The following is a 24,031-nucleotide window of genomic DNA, read 5'->3' as shown; positions in this document are numbered from 1 at the left end:
GCCTGGGAGAATGTTAAATCTTTTCTCTGTCACTGTTTCCTCATTTACAAAATGCAGATTGGACATGCACTTCTATAATGTCCATGAGTGGTTTTAAGATTCTCAACATTTGCTCACTTTGTGCCACACAGTGTACATTAGGCAGTATCTGTGTAATCTGCAGTGAAAAGCACAGAGATCTGCTAATGGAGAGAAGGGAAACTGAGATGGAATTCACAGTCGAGAGCCAGGACACACTTTCTTTCTTACAGGTTTTACTTCTTTATTTGGCAGATCCATTTATTTTCTGCACCGCAGTCCTCGGAAGTAAGTTCTGTCTTTGAGATATAGGCACAGCTGTTTTCATCAGCATCACCAAAAACTTGTATTCTGGAAAACAAAAGAAAAGACTCTCAGTGTTTAGGGCTCTCATAATTATCCTCATTCAGTCGTTCTTTCCACGGCTTTTAGGACAAGCAGTGGAATGCTGAATAACGGAGCACAGTAAGTACACAACCACAAATATAATGGCATACACTTTTAAGATACAGCTAATATAAATTGCTAAAACATTCAAGTTTATATTCAATGGAAAAGAATCCTAACAAGAAACTTCATAGCATTATTAAAAAAGGGAAGTTTTAGCAGGGACCAGCAGGTGGTGTGGTGGTTAAGGCACTGGATACTCCCTTATGGTCGGCCATGGTTCAAGTCCTCAACATGGAGGCTTTCTTTCTCACTTTCTCTCTCTCTGGGCAAATTAAAATAAATGAATAAGTTAAAAAATTAAATAAATAATTCTTTTTTAAAAAAAGGGAATCTTTGGAAACTAGATATTACATTTCCTAATATGATTTTTTTCTAGTGTCTCACATTCTAGTCAAACCATGAATTTCTCTCAATTGGGTTTTGAAAAAGCCTCCTGTACTGAAAGCATTTGATAAAATACAGCATCCTTTTATGATTAAGACCCTCGGTAAGATTGGTATAGAAGGGTCATTTCTGAACACAATAAAAGCAATCTATGAAAAACCTACAGCTAACATTATACTGAATGGGGAAAAGTTGAAAGCTTTTCCCCTGAAAACAGGTACTAGGCAAGGCTGCCCACTTTCTCCACTGCTCTTTAATATAGTACTGGAAGTCTTAGCTATTGCAATCAGAGAAGAGAACAATATTAAAGGCATTCGAATAGGCAAAGAAGAGCTGAAAATATCTTTATTTGCAGATGACATGATGGTATACTTAGAAGACCCAAAGGTATCCATGAAAAAACTGCTTGAAGTAATAAGTGAATACAGTAAGGTGGCAGGATACAAAATCAATATCCAAAAATCTATAGCATTTCTATTTATGAACAACAAGTTGAATGAAGCAGAGCTGAAGAAAGGAATCCCTTTCACCATAGCCACAAGAGATATCTAGGGATAAACCTAACTAAGAAAGTCAAAGACCTTTATAAAGAAAACTACAAAAATCTTAAAAAAGACATTGAAAGTGACATAAAAAAGTGGAAGGACATCCCATGCTCCTGGATTGGAAGAATTAACATAATCAAAATGGCAATTCTACCCAAATTAATCTACATGTTTAATGCAATTCCAATCAAAATACCAGAGATATTCTTCAGAGATCTAGAAAAGACAATTATAGAATTTGTCTGGAACCATAAAAGACCTCGTATTGCAAAAGCAATCCTGCGTAAGAAGAATGGAGTAGGAGGCATATCACTCCCTGATCCTAAGATATATTATAAAGCTGTGGTCATCAAAACAGCATGGTATTGGCATAAAAACAGACATGTGGACCAATGGAAGAGAATAGAGACCCCAGAAATAACTCCCAAAGCTTATAGCCAACTGATCTTTGACAAAGGATATCAGTCAATCCATTGGGAAAAGGAAAACCTCTTTAGTAAATGGTGCTGGAAAAACTGGGTATCCACCTGCAGAAAGATGAAACTGAACCCCCATCTTTCACCATTAACAACAGTCAACTCAAAATGGATCAAAGATCTGAACCTAAGACCTCAGACAATAAAACTACTTGTGGAAAATGCTGGGGAAACTCTGGGAGACATTGGAGTAGGCAAAGACTTCTTAAATAAGACTCCCAAAGCACAGGCAATAATCCCTAAAATAGACAAGTGGGACTATATTAGACTAAGAAGTTTCTGCACAGCAAAGGACACAGTAACAAGTGTGAACCGACAACCCTCAGAATGGGAAAATATTTTTGTTAAATATGCCTCAGACAAGGGACTGATAACGAGAATACATAGGGAACTCAAGTGCCTTATGCGAAAAAAAATGATTAACCCGATTAAAAGATGGGAAAGTGAGCTGAACAAAAGTCTCTCTAAGGAAGACATACGAACAGCCAAAAAGCATATGAGGAAATGCTCGACATCCCTCATCATAAGGGAAATGCAGATAAAAACCACAATGAGATACCACCTAACCCCTGTCAGAATGGCAAAGATTAAGAATATAAAAAGTGATAAGTGTTGGCGGGGATGTGGTGAAAAGGGAACCCTCCTACACTGTTGGTGGGAATGTAAACTAGTTCAACCACTGTGGAGAACAATATGGAGGTTCCTCAAAGATCTACAAATAGAACTACCATTTGATCCAGCAATCCCACTTCTGGGTATTTACCCAAAAGACAGGAGAACGCTCAGTCAGAAAAGTGCTTGCACATCCATGTTTATTGCAGCATTATTCACAATTGCCAAGACATGGAACCAACCTAAATGTCCACAAACTGATGAATGGATTGGAAAAGTGTGGTATATATACTCTATGGAATACTACTCAGCCATAAAAAATAACAAGACCCTGGAATTTGATAGAAAATGGTCAGATATGGAGGATCTATTGCTGAGTGAAGTAAGCCAGGCTATGAAAGAAAGATATTGTATGTATCCACTCAATATATACCGACTATCCGCACTCTATAATAGAGAGCAAAAATTCGGAGGACATAAACACAGTGAAGGTACTTAATGAGAATAGGACAGTGTGGAATGGGGTAAGTGAAGAGAAGAGGATAGAGAAAGATAGCAAGTGAACAATAGAGAGACAGGACGTTAGTGAGAAACAGATAGGGGTTATTAACTGTTGATGATGACATGTATAGTATTCTCAACTGGATTGGTCTGAGAAGTATTTCATGATGGGCAAAGTATTTTTCCAAGCGAAATGAGAAATAGCAATTGACTGTTTTAAAAATAATTAGAATAATAAAAATAATGATTGGGGAAAACATAGAAAAGATATTGAATGTTGAAGTGGGGAGATTAATGTCTCTGTACTGACGGACATGCATGGCATTCCCTTTTGAAAAAACAATGTAATACAATGTAAAGTTATATGTAATCCAATGTAATATAAAGAAGATTATGACGATGATGATAATAAAAAAATAAAAGAAAATAAAAAACCTCCTGTACTTTATCTCTCCCATTCTTTCAATTCTTATTTCAACTTTTTAAAAAAATAATTATTTTATTTAACTTTATTTATTTTAATTTGACCAGAGATGGACAGAGCAAGAGCGAAAGAGAGAGGAAAACTGAGAAAGCAAGCTGCCAGGTCCAGAACTCGAACCGTGGTTGGCCATGTGGGAGTCCACCGCCCTTAACCACCATGCCACCTGCTGGCCTCAACTTTTAAAAAGAATTATTTCATTTAACTTTATTTATTTATTTATTTTGATTTGACCAGAGAGGAACAGAGTGAGAGAGAGAGAGAGAGAGAGAGAGAGAGAGAAAGTGAGTAAGCAAGCCATCAAGTCCGGGACTCGAACTGCAGTCAGCCATATGGAATCCAGTGCCCTCAACCACCGTGCTGCCCACCAGTCACTCTTATTTCAATTTTAAGAGTAAATTTTTTAATGTCAATTTGACCAAATCAGTGATTTCCTTTCTAAAAGGTTCTGAGTGACTTCCCAGACCTTCCTTGACCAAATATCAAGCTAGTTCCTTAACATTATCTCATTTATTACAAAAAAAATTCTGTAGAAAAGAATATATTATCTTTTTATATTAAATCTGAAAACCAGGGCTCAGAGTGTTAAAATAAAAGCAAGTTCTAACTGATACTCTTTCTTTTGTCGTATAATACCCTCCAACTTTACCCGATTACTGCTGTCTTAAATCAAAGCATCACTTTTATCTTCAGAATAAAATGGGAGGTTTGAATTTAATCCATTCATTTTGCATATATTTCTGCTCACAGACATTTCAGTATTTTCCAATTGTATTTTTACTATGAATCACAATAAAATCAACACCTTACATAATCACCCAATTAAGAAACACACACACTTTCTTTTGCAGTAGCTGCTGCATTCTCCTTGGACCAAGCTGAAGCTATTGGGAGTTTCTCCTCTAGAAACACAAATTTGCTAGAGCTTCTGCAACTACTCCTCAGGGTCACTGCTGTGCCTTGCCTCTCAGGGCCTAGCTGAAGCTATGCAAGAGGCACAGAAACATGTGATGGTAGAACCACACTATCCATGCCACCCTGTTGCTGCTGATCCCTTCCTTCTTTAGACCCAAGCTGGAACTGTACTTCCCTTTCTGAGGAAATGGTGCTTTGGCAGAGCTGCCCCATCTACCCTTCCCAGCGACTGTTACTCCCTGTCTCCCCAGAGCCTGAGCTGAATCTGTGTACTGTCTCCTGGGGACGGGGGGAATGCCAGTTTGACGGAGTTGCTCTACCTACCCTTCACCGCTGTGGCTGTGAAGCAGGGCCTGAGCTGGAAAAGCACACATTCTCCTAGGTAACCTTGGTGCCTTGCCCATGTATAACAGTCAGGACACCCAGGCCTGAGCGGAAGTGGCCTATTGCCTTCCAGAAAACTGGAATGTTGGTTGATCCAAGCAGTCTTATATTCCAGCTGAGCTAACATGGCACACTGCCTCCTAGAGGAACAGATCTTCTGTGAAGGAGAGATATCCTACCTTATAGGCTAAACATCTCTAGTGTCCTCCCTCCCTGGAATTGAACCAACCCAGCCTCTTAGGACTGAGCTGCTGAGACACTACTGGGGGAGTAAAGTCATTGTTGTGCTGCTTTCCGGCCCTGAGCTCAAGAGAGAGCTGTGCTCAGCCATTTTGGTATCCTTGCTGCCTTAGTTCCTGGCTCCAGAGAGTCTGAAATATTTCTGTGTCCCCCAACTCAGGGCCCATAATCAACACATGCGATTCTTTATTCCTTGGAGTTTAAAGAAGCTGCTCAGGGATATACCACTGCATCTATTAGAAGTAAGAGCCAAATGGGGAAACTAAGATCCATCTATGGGTGAGAGTGCTTCTCCATGATGACCACTCTATAAAGCTTGGAAGAGGTGATTATTCTGCCAGATGTACAATTAAAGGACGTAAGAAACATAGAAAGTAAAGAAACACGATGCCATCAAAGGAGCATAGTGACTCTCCATTGACTGACTTCTTAGAAATGAAAATTTATGAATTGTCTGAAAATATATTAAAATAATTATTTTTAAGGAAATTCAGAGAGATACAATAAAATACAAGTAGATAATTAAATGAAATTAGGAAAACAATTCATAATCTGAATAAGAAAGTTGATGGAGAGATAGATATTTTTAGAAAGAACCACACAGAAATCTTAGAGCTAAAGGATTCAATGAACACATTTTTTTTTTTTAAAGTGCAACAGAGAGTTCAGTAGCAAAGTAGATCAAGAAGAAAAGAAGGAAGGATCTCTGAATTTGGAGGTAGGTCTCTTGAAATCACTGTCAGAAGAAAATGAAAAATAGAGAAGACAAACATCAGGGCTTAGAGAACACATTATGGAAGTCCCAGAAGGATAAGAGGCAAAGAGAGGAAAACTAAAGTTACTTAATGAAATAATTGCTAAAAATGTTTCAAGGCTTGGAAGAGATACAGATATATCCAGAGACAAGAAAATTTAATGTTCTCAAGCACAGTCTACCCAAACAGATCCTCACCAAGGCACATTATAACTAACTTGTCAAAGTCAAAACAAAAAGAACATTTTAAAAGCAGCAAATGGAAGTGTCAAGCCATATATAAAAGAACTTCCTTTAGACTTACAGTAGATTTCTCAGCAAAAACACCGCAGGTGAAGAGGGAATGGGATGATATTTTCAAGGTACCTTAAATTATTTTCAAGAATACTTGGACTGGCAGATGGCGTAATGGTTATGTTGCTGGACTCCCACATGATCAACTACAGTTTGAGTACCAGACTTGGCGGCTTCAAATTCATGTCAGACGTGTGTGCGTGTGTGTCCAAAATCCTGAGAGGAGACTGGAGGAGAAGAAATTGCAGCATGGCCATGCCCCATGGGGAGTGATTGCTCACTTTCTATTTCTCTGTCTTTCTCTGTCTCTCTGGCAAGCACATATGTCCTATAGCAAAAATCTCTCGCAAAAAAAATTAAAAATAAAAAAGAATACTATATGCAGCAAACTGACCTTCTGAATTGAAAGAAAATGAATAAAATGAAATGAATTTTGCTTGTCTTTCCCAGGCAAAAACCGAGAAAATTTACCACTACTAGACTGACCTTATAAGAAATATTTAAAGGAATTCTACATTGGGAAAGTGATGATTGTCATGAATATATATAAAACTTACTGGGATAGCAAGTACACAGGTGAGAATGACAAAGAAGTCTGGTCTTACCATTAAAGAAAACCACAAAACCACAAAGAAAAAACAATGAGAGGAAATAAATAGCAAACAATATACAAGGAGAAGAAAGAAAAAGAGAGAAGGAATGAAGAAAAGAAAGAAAGAAAGAGAATGAAAGAAAGTAAAAGAAAGGAAGAAGGAGAAAAAGAAAGGAAGAAAGAAGAGAAAGAAAGAGACAGGAAACAAAAAAAGAAAAAAGGAAAGAAAAAAGTTCAATTAAAACGACAGGAGTACATTCTCACCTATAATTCATAACCTAGAATGTAAATGAATGAAGTTCCTTGTTTAAAATATATAGAATGGCTGAATGGATAAAAATACAAGATACAGGAGCTGGCAGGTGGCATGATGGTTAAGGGCGCTGGACTCCCACGTGGCTGACCATGGTTCAAGTCCTGGACCAGATGACTTGCTTTCTGACTTTTATTCTCTCTCTCTGTCCCTCTCTGGTCAAATGAAATAAATAAATAAATAAATAAATAAATATAGAGTTAATTAAAAATTATTCTTTTTACAAAGTACATGATACAGCCATATACTGTCTATAAGAAACTGACCTCACTGATAAATCTGAACACAGATGCACTGAAAATGGAGTGATAGAAAAAGATTATTTCATACAAACAGACATGGAAAGTGAATGGGAATAACTATACTTATGTCAGATAAAATAGACTTGAAGTCAAAATCTGTAAAAGGAGACAATGAAGATCATCATAATGAGTAAGGAATAATTCAGCATGAAGGTATGATAATGGTAAATATCTATGCACTCAGCACAGAAGCATGCAACTCTACAAGCAAATACTGCTACACCTAAAGGAAGCCATGGAGTCGAATGCAGTAATAGTTGAGGACTGTAATAACCACTCTCGCTATTGGACAGATCATCCAGGAAAATCAACAAAGCAATGTTGAATTTAAGCTTCACTAAAGTTCAAATGTACCTAACATATATTTACAGACTATTTCACCTAATAGCTGCAAAATACAGCGTCTAGAACATTTTCAGGATAGACTATATAAAAATTAAGTCTCAAAAAGTTTAGAAATATAGAAATCAAATCAAGTAACTTTTCAGGTTACATTGAAATAAATTAGATATTAATAAGAACTTTGGGAATTTAATACATGGAAATGAAACAATATGTTCCTTTATAACTACTAGGTCAAGAAAAGAAATTAAAAAGAAAAACAGAGATTTTTTTTTAAACAAAAGAATATAAAAACACTATACCAAAACCTCTGAGATATGGCAGAAACAGTACCAAATGGAAATTTACACACAATATGTGATTACTTTAAAAATAGATTTCATAAAACAATCAAACAAATGAATTCAAAAAACAAGAATAAACCACATGGAAAACTATTAAGAACAAAGTAATAAATTAGAGCAGAAATAAACAAAAGTGAGGGAAAGGTCACAGAAGATCAAAAAAAATCAAGTTTTTGTTTTTTAAATAAACAATATTGGGGCCAGCAGGTGGCATAGTAGTTAAGGCACTGGACTCCCACATGGTAGACCAGTATAGGAGTCCCAGGCCTAGCAACTTGAAACTCATGCCAGGTGCATGTTCATGCTTGCCTAAAATCCTGAGAGGAAAATGGAGAAGAAGGGATTGCAGCATGGCCATTCCCCCCACCACCAGGAGTGATTTTTTACTTTTGGTTTCTCTGTTTCTCTCCGTCTCTCCAAGGAGCACATGTGCCTACTGAAAAAATCTCTCAAAAAAAAAAAAAAAAAAAAAAAGATGAGCAATATTGGGACCAGCAGTCGGTGTAATGGCTATGTTGCTGGACTCCTATGTAGTCGACTGCAGTTCTAGTCCCGGACCCGGTGGTTTAAACTCATGCTGGGTGCATGTATGTGTGTGGCCACGTTCCTGAGAGGAGAATAGAGGAGAAGGGATTGTGGCATGGCCATCCCCCCTGGGGGGAGGGTTTCTTCCTTGCTGTCTATCTCTCTGTCTCTCTGGTGAGCACATGTGCCCTATAGCAAAAACCTCTAAAAAAAAAAAAAGGAAAAAAAAAACAGAAAACAAAAAAAGGTGAGCAATATCAACAAATGATTAGCTGTACTTACTAAGAAAAAAGAAAAGACAAAAATAGATAAAATTTAGAATTGAAAAAGATACATTAGAACTGACAATGCAAAACCTATTATGAACAACTATACAGCAATAAAAAGAAAAGCCTAAAGGAAATGCACACATTTTTGATGCATAAAACCTACCAGCGTTGAGCCAAAAACAGATGAAAAACCAGAACAGACTAAAAATGAGTAATAAGATTAATCAGTAATAAAAATCTCTTAACAAAGAAAACCCAAGAACCGAGTGACTTAACTACTGATCTATAAAACCTTCCAAGAAAAGCTAACACCAATTCTTGTCACATCATTACAGCAAACCAAAATAGAGGAAATCTTTACAAACTCATTTTAGGAGGCCAGCATTATCATGATATCGAAAACAGATTGTCAAAACAACAGAAGAAAATTATAAACCAATATCCCTAATGAACACAGATGCAAAACAATCTCAACAAAATGCTAGTGAATCAAATCCAACAACACGTAAAACATTATACAACATGACAAAGTGCACTTATCCTAGGGAATGCATAATGGCTTAATATGTACAAATTATGAACATAATATATCACATAAACAAAATATAGTACAAAACCCATATGATCATCTCAACAGATGAAGAAAAAGCATTCAATGAAAAATGACATTCTGTCAAAATAAAAAAACTATAACAAAATAGGTATGAAAGGTAAGCACTTCAACATAACAAGAACTATATATGACAAACCCACAGCTAATATTATACTAAATGGAAGAAAGTTGAGAGCTTTTCCTCTAAGAACTGGCATAAGACATATCCACTTTTACCACTCTTATTCAACATAGTATTGAAGTTTTAGCCAGAGCAAAAAGGCGAAAGAAAGAAATAGAGGACATCCAAAAAAGAAAGGAGAAAGTCAAATTACCTTTATTTGTAGATGACATAATCATATATAGCAAACCCTAAAGACTCCATCATAAAACTCTAAGGATTGTAAAACAAATGTAGGAAAGTTGCAGAATACAAAATTATAAATACAAAAACCACTAGTATCTTTATAATGAACTAATTGAAGAAAAACATCAAGAAAGTGAGCCCAATTACAATAGCTATAATAGAATAAAATATCCAGGAATAAATTTAACCCAGGGAGTAAAATATCTCCAATAAAGACAACTGATTTAAAAAACAGAAGACTGGACCAGCAGTTAGCATAATGGCTATGTCGCTAAACTCCCATGTAGTCAACTGTGGTTTGAGTCCCAGATTCAGTGGATTAGACTCACGCCAGGTGCGTGTGTGTGCCCAAGATCCCTAGAGGAGAATGGAGAAGAAGGGATTGCGGCATGGCCATCCCCCCCCGGGGGGGGGTGATTTCTTGATTTCTATCTCTCTGTCTCTCTGGCGAGTACATGCGACCTATAGCAAAAACCCCTAAAAAAAAAAAAGAAAAAAGAAAGAAAGAAAAAAAAAGGAAGAACATAAAATAATGAAGATACCGCTATCTCATATTCATGCACTAAAGAATCAATATTCTAAAAATGTCTATACTATCTAACATGATCTACAGTTCAATGCAATCCCTATAAAAATACTAATAACATACATCACAGAAATAGAAAAAAAATATACAAAATTTAGGAATCTCAGTGATTATCAATATCCAAAACATGCCTAAATGACAAGGACAAAGCTGGAGCCATACTACGTGACTTAAATGTATTATAAAGATATAGTAATCAAAATTGTATGGCACTGGTACAAAAACAGACGCATAGAGCAATGGAATAGAATAAAGGACCTAAAAATAAGCCCAAGGATATATATCCAAGTGATTTTAACAAAAGCGACAAGAATTTTCATTGAGTGAAGGATAGTCTCTTCAATAAATGGTGCTAGGAAAGTTAGATGTCCATATACAGAAGAAAAACACTAGACCCGTATCTCTCACCATATAGTAAGTCAACTGAAAGTAGACCAAATACTTAAACAAGACCTTAAAGTGCAACTACCAGAAAAAAATTAATGGAGATGCTTCAGGACCTTGTTCTAGGCACCAAATATTTGGATTAGACCAGTAGATCAAAACCTAAAATAGACAAATGAGTTTATGTTAAATTACAAAGCTTCTGCACAACAAAGAAAACAATCAACAGAGTGAAAAGAAGACCCACAGAATGAGAAAAATATTTACAACCTGTACATCTAATAAGGGATTAATTACAAGAATATACAAATAACTTAAACAACTCAGCACCAAAAAAATCAAATAATTTTAAAACGAGTCAATGACCTAAAACAAGGTTTCTAAAACTAGACATATAAATGCCAAACAAGTTAATGAGATATTTCTTTTTTTAAGAATTATTTTATTTAACTTTATTTATTATTATTATCATTGTTATTTTCCAGTTTGATTAGAGAGAGACAGAGAGAGAAAGAGAGGAAGTGAGAAAGCAAGCCACCAGGTCTGAGACTTGAACCATGGTCGGCCATGTGGGAGTCCAGCACCCTTAACTATCATGCCACTTGCCAGCCCCAGTTAATGAGATATTTCTAAACATCTCTAATCATTAAGAAAATACAAATCAAAACCACAATAAAATATCATAACTCAATTAGATGAGAATAGCTATCATCAAAAAGACAAAAAAGAAAAATGTTAATGAGGGCTTCTACAAGTGTCTTGGAAGGTAAGGCACTGGATCTGACATGGTCAACCGCATGGTTTCAATTCTGGATCCAGTGGCTTGAAAATCATGGTGGTTGCATGTGTGCATGCACAAACGCCAAACAAAGAATGGAGGGAAAAAAATTTCAGCATAGCCATCTACCCTGGAGGGTGCTTTTTCACTTTCTCTTGCTCTCTCTCGTGAGTGTACATCCCCTATAGCAAAAAATAAAAAATAAAAAATAATTTAAAAAGTTAATGAGGATGTGAAGAAGGGATTTTTTTTAATTTTTAGAAAAAGCTTTTTTTACATTTTCTTTTAGTTTTTTTTTGTTTGTTTATTTGTTTGTTTGTTTTGCTGTAGGGCACATGCGCTTGTCAGAGAGGCAGAAAGCAAGAATTCATCTTCCAGGAGGATGGCCGCACTGCAATCCCTTCACCTCCATTTTCCTCTTGAGGGTTTTAGGCATGCACACACACATGCCTGGCATGAGTTTGAAGCCGCCAGGTCCTGTCAACTATATGGTAGTTTAGCAATGTAACCATTACACCATCCGCTGATCCCAGAATTGGAAATTCTTTTACGTTGTTGGTGAGAATCCAAATTAGTACAGCCATTATGGAAAACAATATGAGTTTCCTGAAAAAGGAAAATAGAACTATCATATGATTCAGCAATGCCAGCACTAGGAACTGGCAAAGGAAAGAAAATCAATGCATGTTGAGATATCTGCTCTCTAATATTTATTGCAGTTGTTTACAATAGCCAAAACATGGACTAGACCTAAGTGCCCATCAACAGATGAATGGATAAAGAATGTGATATGCTTGGTGTGTGTATACACACTCTCAGACACATACATACAATGAAACTCTCTAGTCATCTAAAAAAAAAAGAAATCTAATAATTCAAGGCAAGGCAGACAGGTCTAGAGGTCATTGTGAAATAAGCCTGACATAAAATAAGACAAATCGCATATTCACTTACATGTGGAACCTTAAAAAGTCATCCTATACCTGTCTGTAGTGGCACAGGCAGTAAAGACCTTGATGCGAGATGCTAGAAGGCTCCAGTTTTGGTTCCTGAGTCTACCTGGTCATGGTAGGCATGCTGGCAGACTCATTAGTGGGCTGACCCATGGTTCTGATTGGCTACTCGGCTAGGGGAGGGTCACTGTGTGAAGAACCTCATGAAGGAAAAAACTTTTTTTTTACTTATTTGTTTGTAGAGGTTTTTGCCTTAGGGAGTGTGTGTTCACCAGAGAGAGACAGAGACAAAGAGAGAGAGAGACAGAGAAGGAAAGGGAGAATGAGAAATCACTCCTCAGGGGAGGTGGCCATGCCAAATTCCCTTTACTTCCATTCTCCTCCTGGGGATCTTGGATATGCACGTACACGTACCTGGCATGAGTTTGGGACACGAACCATATTTCACCATGTGGGAGTCCAGCAACGTAAGTACTATGCCATTTGCTGGTCCCAACAAACATTTTTTAAGAAGCTGTCTTCAAAGAAAGAGAATAGGATAGTGGTTACTAAATGCTAGTAAGAGTAGAGGGAAAGACGAATATACTGGGAACCATATGATAGAATAAAGATGCAACAGTCTTGGGAGCATGAAGTCCAGAACACTGGACTGATATCTGCATGCGAAACTATGTGGATCATTCATCTCAAGACAGGCCCAACAGGAAAGAATCTATGCATTGTCCCCACCAGGAACTGTAGCAGTAATGGCCTGCAAGAGTTCATCTTTCTTTAAGAGTCTGCTGCTGCTCACATAGCAGTTAGAGAACATATGCTTAATCCCTGCTTAAGACGGTATAAATTGTCTGTAAAAGAAAGCATCCAGTTTCTCAACCCTTGAGGTTCCTAGTCCCCTCTTCCCACACTTTCATGTCTGTCTCTTTCTTTATCCTCTGCATTGCTAGTTCGTTTGACCTGTTCCCTGGAGTGGATTCAACAGGAATAGGGAGATGGTTAATGAATACAAACTGCAATTAAATAACAGGAAGCAGTTCTAGTGTTCTGGAGCAAAGAAGGGTAGCTATAGTTAAAGATAATTTACTGTATATATCCAAATAGCTAAAAGAGGATTTTAAATGTCTCCAATAAGTAATAATAAATATTTGACATGATGGTAATTACCCTGATTTGATCATTACACATTGTATTTAAACACTAAAAAAATCACACTGTATCCTAAAAATGTGTAAAATGTGTCAATTAATAATAATAATAGTAACAATAGGAGAAAAGGGAAAAAATACACACTAACTATATTTATATAGAAAATAATCCTAGAAAGCATTATAGAAAATCCAGACAGGTTTTATTAAACAGAATATGTATGTTTGTCTTATCATCTATTTATTCTAGTCCAGGTCACTTATTTTTAAATAATTTAATTTAACATCTTTCACTTTAAAATATTTTAGACAGTGACCCAATGTCAAAATTTGCTTTTTAAGCCAATGTTTCTTTCAATATTCAATACTTTAATAAGTTATTACTCTATTTCAGACAAACCTGAACATGCTGTTTTATATCAACCTCTTATTTTTTTTAAATAATACAAAATACATTTTAAGTGTAATTTATGCAAATTTGATTTAATCATTCACAGACTCATAAACTATAACAGTCAATATCAACTTTTCTGAAATTCTTATCAAAAGTTCTTTGCAGAAACTTGAATACCTGCACATCTGTGCTTTTGAGGGAAAAATGTACATTGCCCATGACTTTGCAGTGAACCATAAATTGCAATAAAATGTGTATTTAACTGTGTAGCATCAGTCCTCTTATTACACTGAAGGTTATCTCAACCATCTTATCCAATAAATGATAATGAAACATCAAACAGAAAAGGGCAAATGATTCTTTTGTGACCTATGCACATACTAATCACATTCCTGAAATATATATATAGCATTGCCCATGACTATGCAGTGAACCATAAATTGCAATAAAATGTGTATTTAACTGTGTAGCATCAGTCCTCTTATTACACTGAAGGTTATCTCAACCATCTTATCCAATAAATGATAATGAAACATCAAACAGAAAAGGGCAAATGATTCTTTTGTGACCTATGCACATACTAATCACATTCCTGAAATATATATATATCTCCTTCTCACTACTGGTTAAGTATACTACACTATTTGTCACAATGTAGGTATTTACTTTTAAGTGCGTTGGTCCCACATGATCTTTTTTCCCTTTTATAAATGTTCTTTCAATGCTCGCTGTGATCTGATAAATTGGTCTCATGACTCTCTATGGTATATTATCCTACAGTTTGAAAACCATTACTTAATAAATTGTATGCCAATAGGCTCTGGCTAGATATTTTTAAATTGCACCAATCAGAGAACTTGAGACAGCGCTGGCCCAATTCCCAACTTCAGAGCCCTTGCCCCTACCCCCACGCTGGAGCCAACCTCAGCCAGAAAGGTCAGGGCAGCTCTCAGCTCTCAAACAGAGTCCATCTCCATCTGTAGCCCTCCTGCCCAGTCAGGGACTCTGAGGCAGGATTGAATCTCAGACCCAGCTCCCAAACTCAGAGCCCTTCCCCCCAACCTCAGCCAGAAAAAGGTACTAGACAGGTCTGGAATTATGGTTTTCAAACATCTTACCATTGAGAGGTTCTTTGGAATCCTTACCCAACACTGAACCACCAGCAAAAAAAGAGAAACAGCTCTTTGGGATCCTGAATAGAAAACTCCTCCAATGGGGACCACATTGCTAACCACAGCAAGAGACATTGAAACAGAACTAATTCATGACAAAATGGAACCAAACCAGTTCCCAGTTACAGAAACATTCTCCAAAGAGTTATCGAAAATGAATACATCACTAAATGTCTTTAATTTGCATAAAAAGTCTCAACAATGAAAAAACAAAAAATACCTTTCCATCAAAAGAACTCAATAATTTTCTTCCATCTCCTGAAAAAAAGATAAGTTACTGAAATGTCAGAGAAAGAATTCAGAACATTCATGGTGACAAAGCTCTATGAGTTGGAACAGGAAGAGAGACAACAAACTCCAGGAGATAAGGAAGTCCTTCCATGATTTGAAAGAAGAAACGGACACCATAAGAAAGAATGAAACAGAACTGTTAGAGATGAAGACTATAATACAAGAAACCAAAACCTCTCTTGAAAGTATTAGAAGCTGATTAGACCATGCTGAAGACAGAATTTCAGATGTAGAAGACAAAGCCTCTAACCTAGAAAAAAAAAAAAAAACACCAAAGAGATAGGGAAAATAACAAAAAAAAGATAATATACAAGAAATACTAGATTCCATTTAACATCCAAATATCTGAATAATTGAATCCCAGAAGGTGAAAAAAATTAATAAGGACATTGGAAATGTATTCCATAAAATCGTGGAAGAAAACTTTCCAAGTCTAGAGGAGCACTCAAACATCCAGCCCGAAAGAAGGACAAAGGACCCCAAATAGAATCAACCCATGGCACATGATAGCCAGGCTGACTAAAACCACAGATAAAGACAAGATACTAAAACTGGCAAGAGAGAAACGTCAAGTTACTTACACAGATTATCTCATCAGGCTAACACTAGAACTTTTGTCAGAAAAAATGCAAACAAGAAAAGAATGGGAAGATATATTGAAAGTGTTAATAGAGAAACAATTTCAATCAAGATTATTATACCTGGCAAAATTATCTTTCATATGGGAAAAAAAATATAAAAATTTTCTCAGACCAACTAAACTTAAAATAATTTGCCAACACCAGACCAGCTCTTCCAAAAATTCTGAAGAGAGTGCTGCACCAGGAAAACTAAAGAAAGGACAAACAAAAATCAGAATAAAAATCAATCATGAATATGGCCAACTTAAGGGTAAAGAACAAGTCCAGAAATATCTATAATAACTTTGAGTGCTATTATTAAATTCTCCAATCAAGAGACATAGATTGGATGAATGGATTAAAATGGATTAAAAAGAAAGAAAAACTCTGTTGCCCATAAGAAACACATTTCATGGATATAGACATACATAAATGAAAAGTGAAGGGCTGGAAAAAGGCATTCCATGCAAATGGGAACCAAAAAAGAGCTGGAGTCGTGATCTTAATTTCAGACAAAATATGCTTTAAAACAACTGTAAGAACAGACAAAGAAGGGCATTACATAATAGCGAAAGGGCTAATTCATCAAGAATTATAATGCATACAAAAATCCATGCATCCAATTCAGGAGCACCCAAATATGTGAAGAAAAGATTATTAAATCTAAAAGGAGTGATAGACTGTGACACACTACTTGTTGGGGATCTCAACACCCCACTATCTCCTTTGGATTGATCATCTAGACAAAAAATATGCAAAGAGATACAGGACCTAAACTATACCATAAAAAAAAATGGTCTTAACAGACATCTGTAGAACCTTCCACCACAAAATCATGGAATACACTTTTTTCTCACTCCCACATAGAACCTCTTCAAAGATTGACCACATGATAGGGCACAAAACAAGCCTTTAAAAATTCAAAGGCATTAAACTATATTCAACATCTTCTTTGGCCATGGTGGAATTAAACTCAATATCAATTTCTGGAAAAACCCTCAAAAGTACACGAATATATGGAAACTAAATAACCTACTTTTGAATGACTTCACAACTACTGAAGAAAGTAAGACTGAAATTAAAAGATTTATGGAAACCAATGATAATGAGTACATGAGTTTCCATAATCTCTGGGATGCCACAAAAGCAATCATTAAGAGGGAAGTTCATAGTAATTAGTGCACGTAAGAAAAAGACGGAGAGGTGGTAAATGGACACTCTAATATCATGCCTCAGAGATCAGAAAGGCAACAACAAAAACATCCAAAAAATTCCAGGAGAAAATAAATAATAAAAATTCAAGCAGAAATAAATGAAGTAAAAAAATAAATGAACTATACAGAAATTAAATGAAAGTAAAAGCTGGTTTTTTGAAAAGATAAACAAAATCGACCACTACCTAGTCTAATTAAGAAGAAGAGAGAAAGGAACCAGATAAATCAAATTAACAATGAAGCTGGCAATACAATAGACAAAATAGAAATACAAAACACCTTTAGAGGATACTATGAATGACCATACACCAAGAAAACCTGGATGAGATGACAAATTCCTACAGACATACAATCTACCAAGATTGAGTCAGGAGAATATTGAAAGCTTAAATAGGCCCATAACAAGCAATGAGAGTGAGTTAGTAATAAATAACCTCCCAACAAAGAAAACCCCTGGTTCTGATGGCTTCACCTCTGAATTCCACAAAACTTTTAAAGAGTTAACCTCCATTCTATTCAAGTTATTTCTAAAGATCCAAAAGGATGGAACACTCCCAAATTAATTCTATGAAGATTTCATCACCCTTATCCTTAAAAGAGACAGGGACAAGACAAGGAAGGAAAACCATAGACCAATATCTCTGATGAATATAAATGCAAAAATTCTCAACAATATACTACAAATCATATTCAACAACATATTAAAAAGATTATACAAGACCAGGAGTTGGCATAATGGCCAATCGCTGGACTCCCATATAGTCAGTTGACTTCAGTTTGAGTCCCAGACCTGGTGTCTTAAACTCACCAGGCACATGTGCGTGCGTGCCCAAGATCCCGAGAAGAGAATGGAGGAGAAGGGATTGTGGCGTGGCCATCTCCCGTGGGGGGTGATTTCTTGCTTTCTGTCTCTGTCTGTCTCTGTCTTTCTGGCAAGTGCACATGCCCTATAGCAAAAATCTCTCCAAAAAAAAAAAAAAAGATTACACATCATGACCAGATATACTTTATTTCAGGGATACAAGGGTGGTTCAACATACACAAAACCTTAAACATAATACACCATATTGACAGAAAGAGATAAAAACTCTATGATCATATCAATTGATGCAGAAAAAGTATTTGATAAAATAAAATATCCCTTCATGATTAAAACTCTCAGCAAGGGAATCTATGCTCTAAACTCCATCTTTCAGACTCCCGAAATATTCAGACAATGTAGGGCCATCTCTGTCTTCTCTCTGTGTCTGTCTGTTTTGCCGGCTTTCTCTCTCTTTAATTTTCTTTTCTGTTTAATTTTTAAACCACTTCTCACCTTGGGCCTTTTCTTTCTCTTGCTAATTTCAGAAACCATTTTAAATCTGAGGTGTGTCCTGGCATGTTTGCACAGTGTGCTAGCACTACCAATACACCTGGTTTTCATTTTTTATCTTTAAAAATTGTTTTTGTTCTTTTTTCTGTTGATTTTGTCTATTTTTTTTCTTTTCCTTTTGATTTTTATTATTTTAAACCCTACTTTCCCACTCTGGTCTTCACTCTCCACACTGAGTGTCTAGATAGGCCTGGGTGCACAATAACCAAGCATCTGAATACTTACAGTCATTGAAATCCTCAATGGTTATAGAACCTCCTGCTTTAAGGAAGAAACTTTTTATAAATGTGAACTCAGAAACTCTTTCTGTGGATACCACTTTGCAAAGCACAGTAGAGGAGAGATTTATTTTCACAGAATGACCAGAAACCACCACAGAGGCACAAGAAATATGAGAAACCAAGAAAATATCTCTCCCCTAAGTGAAAAGAACAATCCTTCATCATCCACAGACAGTACAGTGGAACTTGTGGAAATGTCTGAGAGAGAATTTAGAATATTCATAGTACAAAACTAAGAACTGAGATACAGTGAACTCCAGAAAATGCAGGAGAGAAGAGAGAATGAGTTCCAGGAGGTGAGGAAGTTCTTGCATGATCTGAAAGAGGAGATACACGGAATAAAAAAAGAATCAAATGGAGCCATTAGAAATGAAAGTTGCAGTACAAGAAATCAAAACCTCCCTCGGAAGTATTAAAAGCAGATTAGTCCATGTAGAAGAGTGAATCTTGGGGGTTGAAGGCAAAACCTCTGACCTAGAAAAAACAACCAAAAAGACTGAGAAAATAACACACAAAAATGAGAATACTACACAAGAAATACTACATACCATTGTGCCCAAACATCCAGATAATCGGTATCCCAGAAGGTGAACAAACTAATGAGGGCACTGATAATCTATTCCACGAAATTCTGGAAGAAAACTTTCCAAATCTAGAGAGGCATTCATATATCCCAATCTAAGAAATACAAAGCACCCCAAATAGAATCAACCCAAGAAGATCTTCTCCAAGGCACATCATAGCCAGATTGGCAAAAATTCAATCCAGACAAAGACAAAATACTAAATTGGCAAGAGAGAAATGTCTGGTTACTTTTAAAGGTTATTCCCATAAGGCTAACATCAGACTTCTCATCAGATACAATGCAAGCAAGGAAAGAATGGGAAAATATATTCAAAGTGTTAAGTGAAAAACAGTTTAAACCAAGAATACTATACCCGGCAAGATTATCCTTGATGGGAAAGAAAGGATAAAAACAATCTCAGATAAACAAGACCTGAAAGAATTTGCCAATACCAGACCCACTCTTCAAGAAGCTCTGAAAGTTCTCCTCTACCAGGAAAGCTAAAGACACACAGAAATAAGGGAACCAAAAGTAAACAAGAAAATAACCAACTTAATGCTAGGGACAGGAAATATCAATAATAACACTGAATGTTAACTTCTAGGATTTAAACAGAAAGATCAGACCACAGCGCCACTGCAGATTCAATAGAAGAGACTGAACATAAGACTGAAATGGTGAAATAGAATTTTATGACTTCTTAGTATAATATTACTGATTTTTTAACTATGCTTTATATTCTCAATTTAAGGATTTTGCTTTCTTTTGAGCTCTTGATAGGTTCAGCAATTTGTTAAAATGGTTTTTTTTTTTGTTTTTTTTTTGAGAGGTTTTTGCTATAGGGCACGTGCGCTCGCCAGACAGAGACAGACAGAGAGAAAGCGAGAAATCACCCCCCCGGGGGGTTGACCACGCCGCGAGATTGCAAAAGAGCAACCACAATCAGAGGGTTATTTTGAGGAAGACTTTAAAGGAGAAAAAGAGACTGATTTTTGCTGGCTGATGGTATATCACAGAATACTTGCTAGGCAGGGCTGAATTGAGAAGGTTTATGTGTGACTTGTGTGCTGAGCATTTTCTTTCAACTGTTTAAGTAGTTGACATGTAAATATTTTCTCAAAAATATTTAAAACCATACTGTCTCTGTTATAGAATCATAAACAAAATTATGACAAATATTTTTAACATTATCTTTAAAATTCAGTTTTTTAAAATTCTGTAAGTTTTTCATTAACTGTGAAGAACTATGGAGTATAAGCAAAATTTTTTTGATATGTAAAATAAATGTTTGGGGAAAAATGTAAAAATAAATAAATTATTTTAAAAAGTATTTAACAGACACAAGAATGTAAGGTTCTTCGTTTAAAAATTATATGTATGGTAATATCCTTGATTATCACATACTGCATGAATGCTTTGAAAAATCATATTATACACCATAAAGATATATAAAAATTAAATGAAAAAAAGAAACTATATTAAAAAAGCAACTAGAATACCACATAAAAAAGAAAAAGACTCTCAGCAAAATCGGCATAGAAGAGTCATTCATCAACACAATAAAAGCTATCTATGAAAAAACAATAGCTAACATCATTCTGAATGGGGAAAAACTGAAAGCTTTTCCACTGAGAACTGGTGCAAGACAGGATGCCCACTTTCTCCACTCCTTTTCAATATAGTACTAGAAGTCCTTGCTAATGCAATCAGAAAAGAGAATAAAATAAAAGGCATTCAAATAGGAAAATAAGAAGTGAAATTATTTCTATTGCCAGATGACATGATTGTAAGCATAGAAGACCCAAAGGTATCTTTGAAAATATTCCTGCAAGTAATAAATGAAAACAGTAAAGTGACAGGCTATAAATTAACATACAAAAATCTATAGCATTTCTATATATAAGTAGCAAACAGACTGTGATAGAACTGAAGAAGATAATTCCACTTACAATAGCCACAAGTATAAGATACCTAAAAACAACTCTAACCAAAGAAGTCAAAGACTTGCACAAAAAAACCATGAGAAGCTAAAAAATAAATTGAAAATGATACAAAAAAGTGTAAGAACATCCATGTTCTTGAATCAGAAGAATTAATATAATCAAAATGACAATTCTACCCAAATTAACCTACATATTTAATGCGATCCCAATAAAAGTATCAGAGACATTCTTCACAGATATAGAAAAGACATGATAGAATTTGTCTGGAATCATAAAAGACCTGTATTGCTAAAGTCATCCAGGTCACTCCCTGACCCCAAAATATATTACAAATCTGTGATAATCAAAACAGTATGGTTTTGGGGGCCAGCAGGTGGCATGGTGGTTAAGATGGCTGGACTCCCACATGGCTGACTACAGTTTGAGACCAGGACCTGGCAGCTTGATTTCTCACTTTCCTTTTCTCTCTCTGTCTCTCTCTGGTCAACTTCAATAAAATAAAATAAAATAAAATAAAATAAAATAAAATAAAATAATGACGTTGGATAAAATAATTATTAAAAAAAAATACAGCATGGGGGCTGGCAAGTGGTATGGTGGTTAAGAGTGTTGAACTCCCACATGGCTGACTGCGGTTTGAGTCCTGGACCTGGCGGCTTGGTTTTTCCCCTTCTTCCCTCTCTGGTTAAAATAAAATAAGTAAGTAAATAAATAAATAAATTATTATTAAATGAAATTATTCTTTAAAAAAATATGGTATTGGCACAAAAATAGATATGTGGGGACCAGCAGATGGAATAATGGCTATGTTGTTGGACCCCCATGTAGTTGATTACAGTTTGAATCCCAGACTCAGTGTCTTAAACTCACGCTGAGTGTAGTGCGTGTGTGCTCAAGATCCTAAGAGGACAACAGAGGAGAAGGGACTACGGTGTGGCCATCCACGCTGGGGGATGAGTTCTCGCTTTCTGTCTCTGTCTCTCTGTCTTTCTGGTGAGCGCATGCACCCTATAGCAAAAACCTCTCCAAAAAAAAAAAAATGTGAACCAGTGGAACAGAATACAGATCTTAGAAGTAAACATGAAACCATATAGTCAAGGTGACCAGAAGTTAGCGTAATGGCTATGTCGCTGGACTCCCATGTAGTCCACCGCGGTTCGCGTCCTGGACTCGGTGACTTAAAACTCACGCCAGGTGCGTGTGCATGCGTGTCCAAGATCCTGAGAGGAGAATGGAGAAGAAGGGATTGTGGCATGGCCGTCCCCCCTGGGGGGTGATTTCTCGCTTTCTATATCTCTGTCTCTCTCTGTCTGTCTGGTGAGCACATGCGCCCTATAGCAAAAACCTCTCCAAAAAAAGAAAAAAAAAACATATAGTCAACTGATTTTTGACAAATTATACTAGTCGATCCAGTGGGAAAAGGAAAACCTCTTTAGCAAATGTTTCTGGGAAAAAAGGGTATCCACCTGCAGAAAGATGAATCTGGACCCCTACCTCTCACCATTGACAAAATCAACTCAAAGTGGATCAAAGATCTAAACTTAAGACCTCAAAGTACTGGTAGAAAACAAGGGGATAATTCTGGGAAACATTGGGGTAGCAAAAACTTCTTAAATAAGAACTCCAGGGACCAGCAGTTAGCGAAATGGCTATGTCACTGGACTCCCATATAGTCTACCACAGTTTGAGTCCTGGACCCTGTGGCTTAAACTCACACTGGGCACGTATGTGTGCATGCCCAAATCCCAAGAGGAAAATGGAGGAGAAAGGATTGCAGTGTGGCCATCCTCCCGGGGGGTGGGGGGGTGATTTCTCTCTTTCTGTCTCTCTGTCTCTGTCTGACTTTCTGGAGAGCACACGTGCCCTATAGCAAAAAACTCTTAAAAAAAAAAAAAAAGAACTCCAAAGCACAGTCAATAATCCCCAAAATAGACAACTGGGGTTACATTAGATTAAAAAGTTTCTTTACGGTGAAAGACACAGTAATTAGCTTGAATCGACAGCCCTCAGATGGGAAAACATTTTGTAAGCCCTGTTTCACATAAGGAACTAATAACCAGAACACACCAGGAAGTCAAGAGGTTTACCTCCTCCAAAAAATAATGATCAGCCCAATTAAAAGATGGGAAAATGGATAAAACAACTCTCTAAGGAAGTCATATGAACAGCCAAAAGGCGTATAAAAATAATGCTCAACATCCCTCATAATAAAGGAGATCAAAACCACAATGAGAAACCACTAACCTCCACTCAGAATGATTATGATTAAAAAAAAAAATGCTAAGTGCTGGCAGGAATGTGGTATAATTTACATTCCACTGCTTGTGGGAATGTAAATTGGTCCAGCCACTGTGGAGAACAATATGAAGGTTCCTTAAAGATCTGCAAATAGAACTGCCATATGGTCCAGCCATCCCACTCCTGTGTATCTACCCAAAGGATAAGAGAGTGTTAGTTGGGGGAACCAGGCAGTTAGCGTAATGGCTATGTCGCTGGACTCCCATGTAGTCGACTGCAGTTCACGTCCCGGACCCGGTGGCTTAAAACTCACACCGGGCGCGTGTGCGTGCGTGCCCAAGATCCCGAGAGGAGAATGGAGGAGAAGGGATTGCGGCATGACCATCCCCCCTGGGGGG

General features: G+C 36.5%; 1 protein-coding gene across 2 annotated transcripts in view; it reads right to left on the bottom strand.

Annotated features, from left to right (window-relative positions):
* Window positions 1–247: 247 nt before the first annotated feature.
* The window catches only part of KLRB1 (killer cell lectin like receptor B1), a 32,404-nt gene continuing 8,620 nt past the window's right edge, over window positions 248–24,031 (bottom strand). For both annotated transcript variants that reach the window (XM_006141586.3, XM_027776632.1), the window contains one exon: window positions 248–369. In XM_006141586.3, the coding sequence (XP_006141648.2) occupies window positions 255–369 (115 nt within the window). In that variant the 3' untranslated portion in view covers window positions 248–254. The remainder of the gene's footprint in view (window positions 370–24,031) is intronic.

The sequence above is a fragment of the Tupaia chinensis genome, unplaced genomic scaffold, assembly GCF_000334495.1.
Source record: "Tupaia chinensis unplaced genomic scaffold, TupChi_1.0 Scaffold000058_1, whole genome shotgun sequence".
NCBI classification, from domain to species: domain Eukaryota; kingdom Metazoa; phylum Chordata; class Mammalia; order Scandentia; family Tupaiidae; genus Tupaia; species Tupaia belangeri.
Note: the sequence above shows the minus strand (reverse complement) of the source record. Positions and strands in the feature narration are given on the sequence as shown.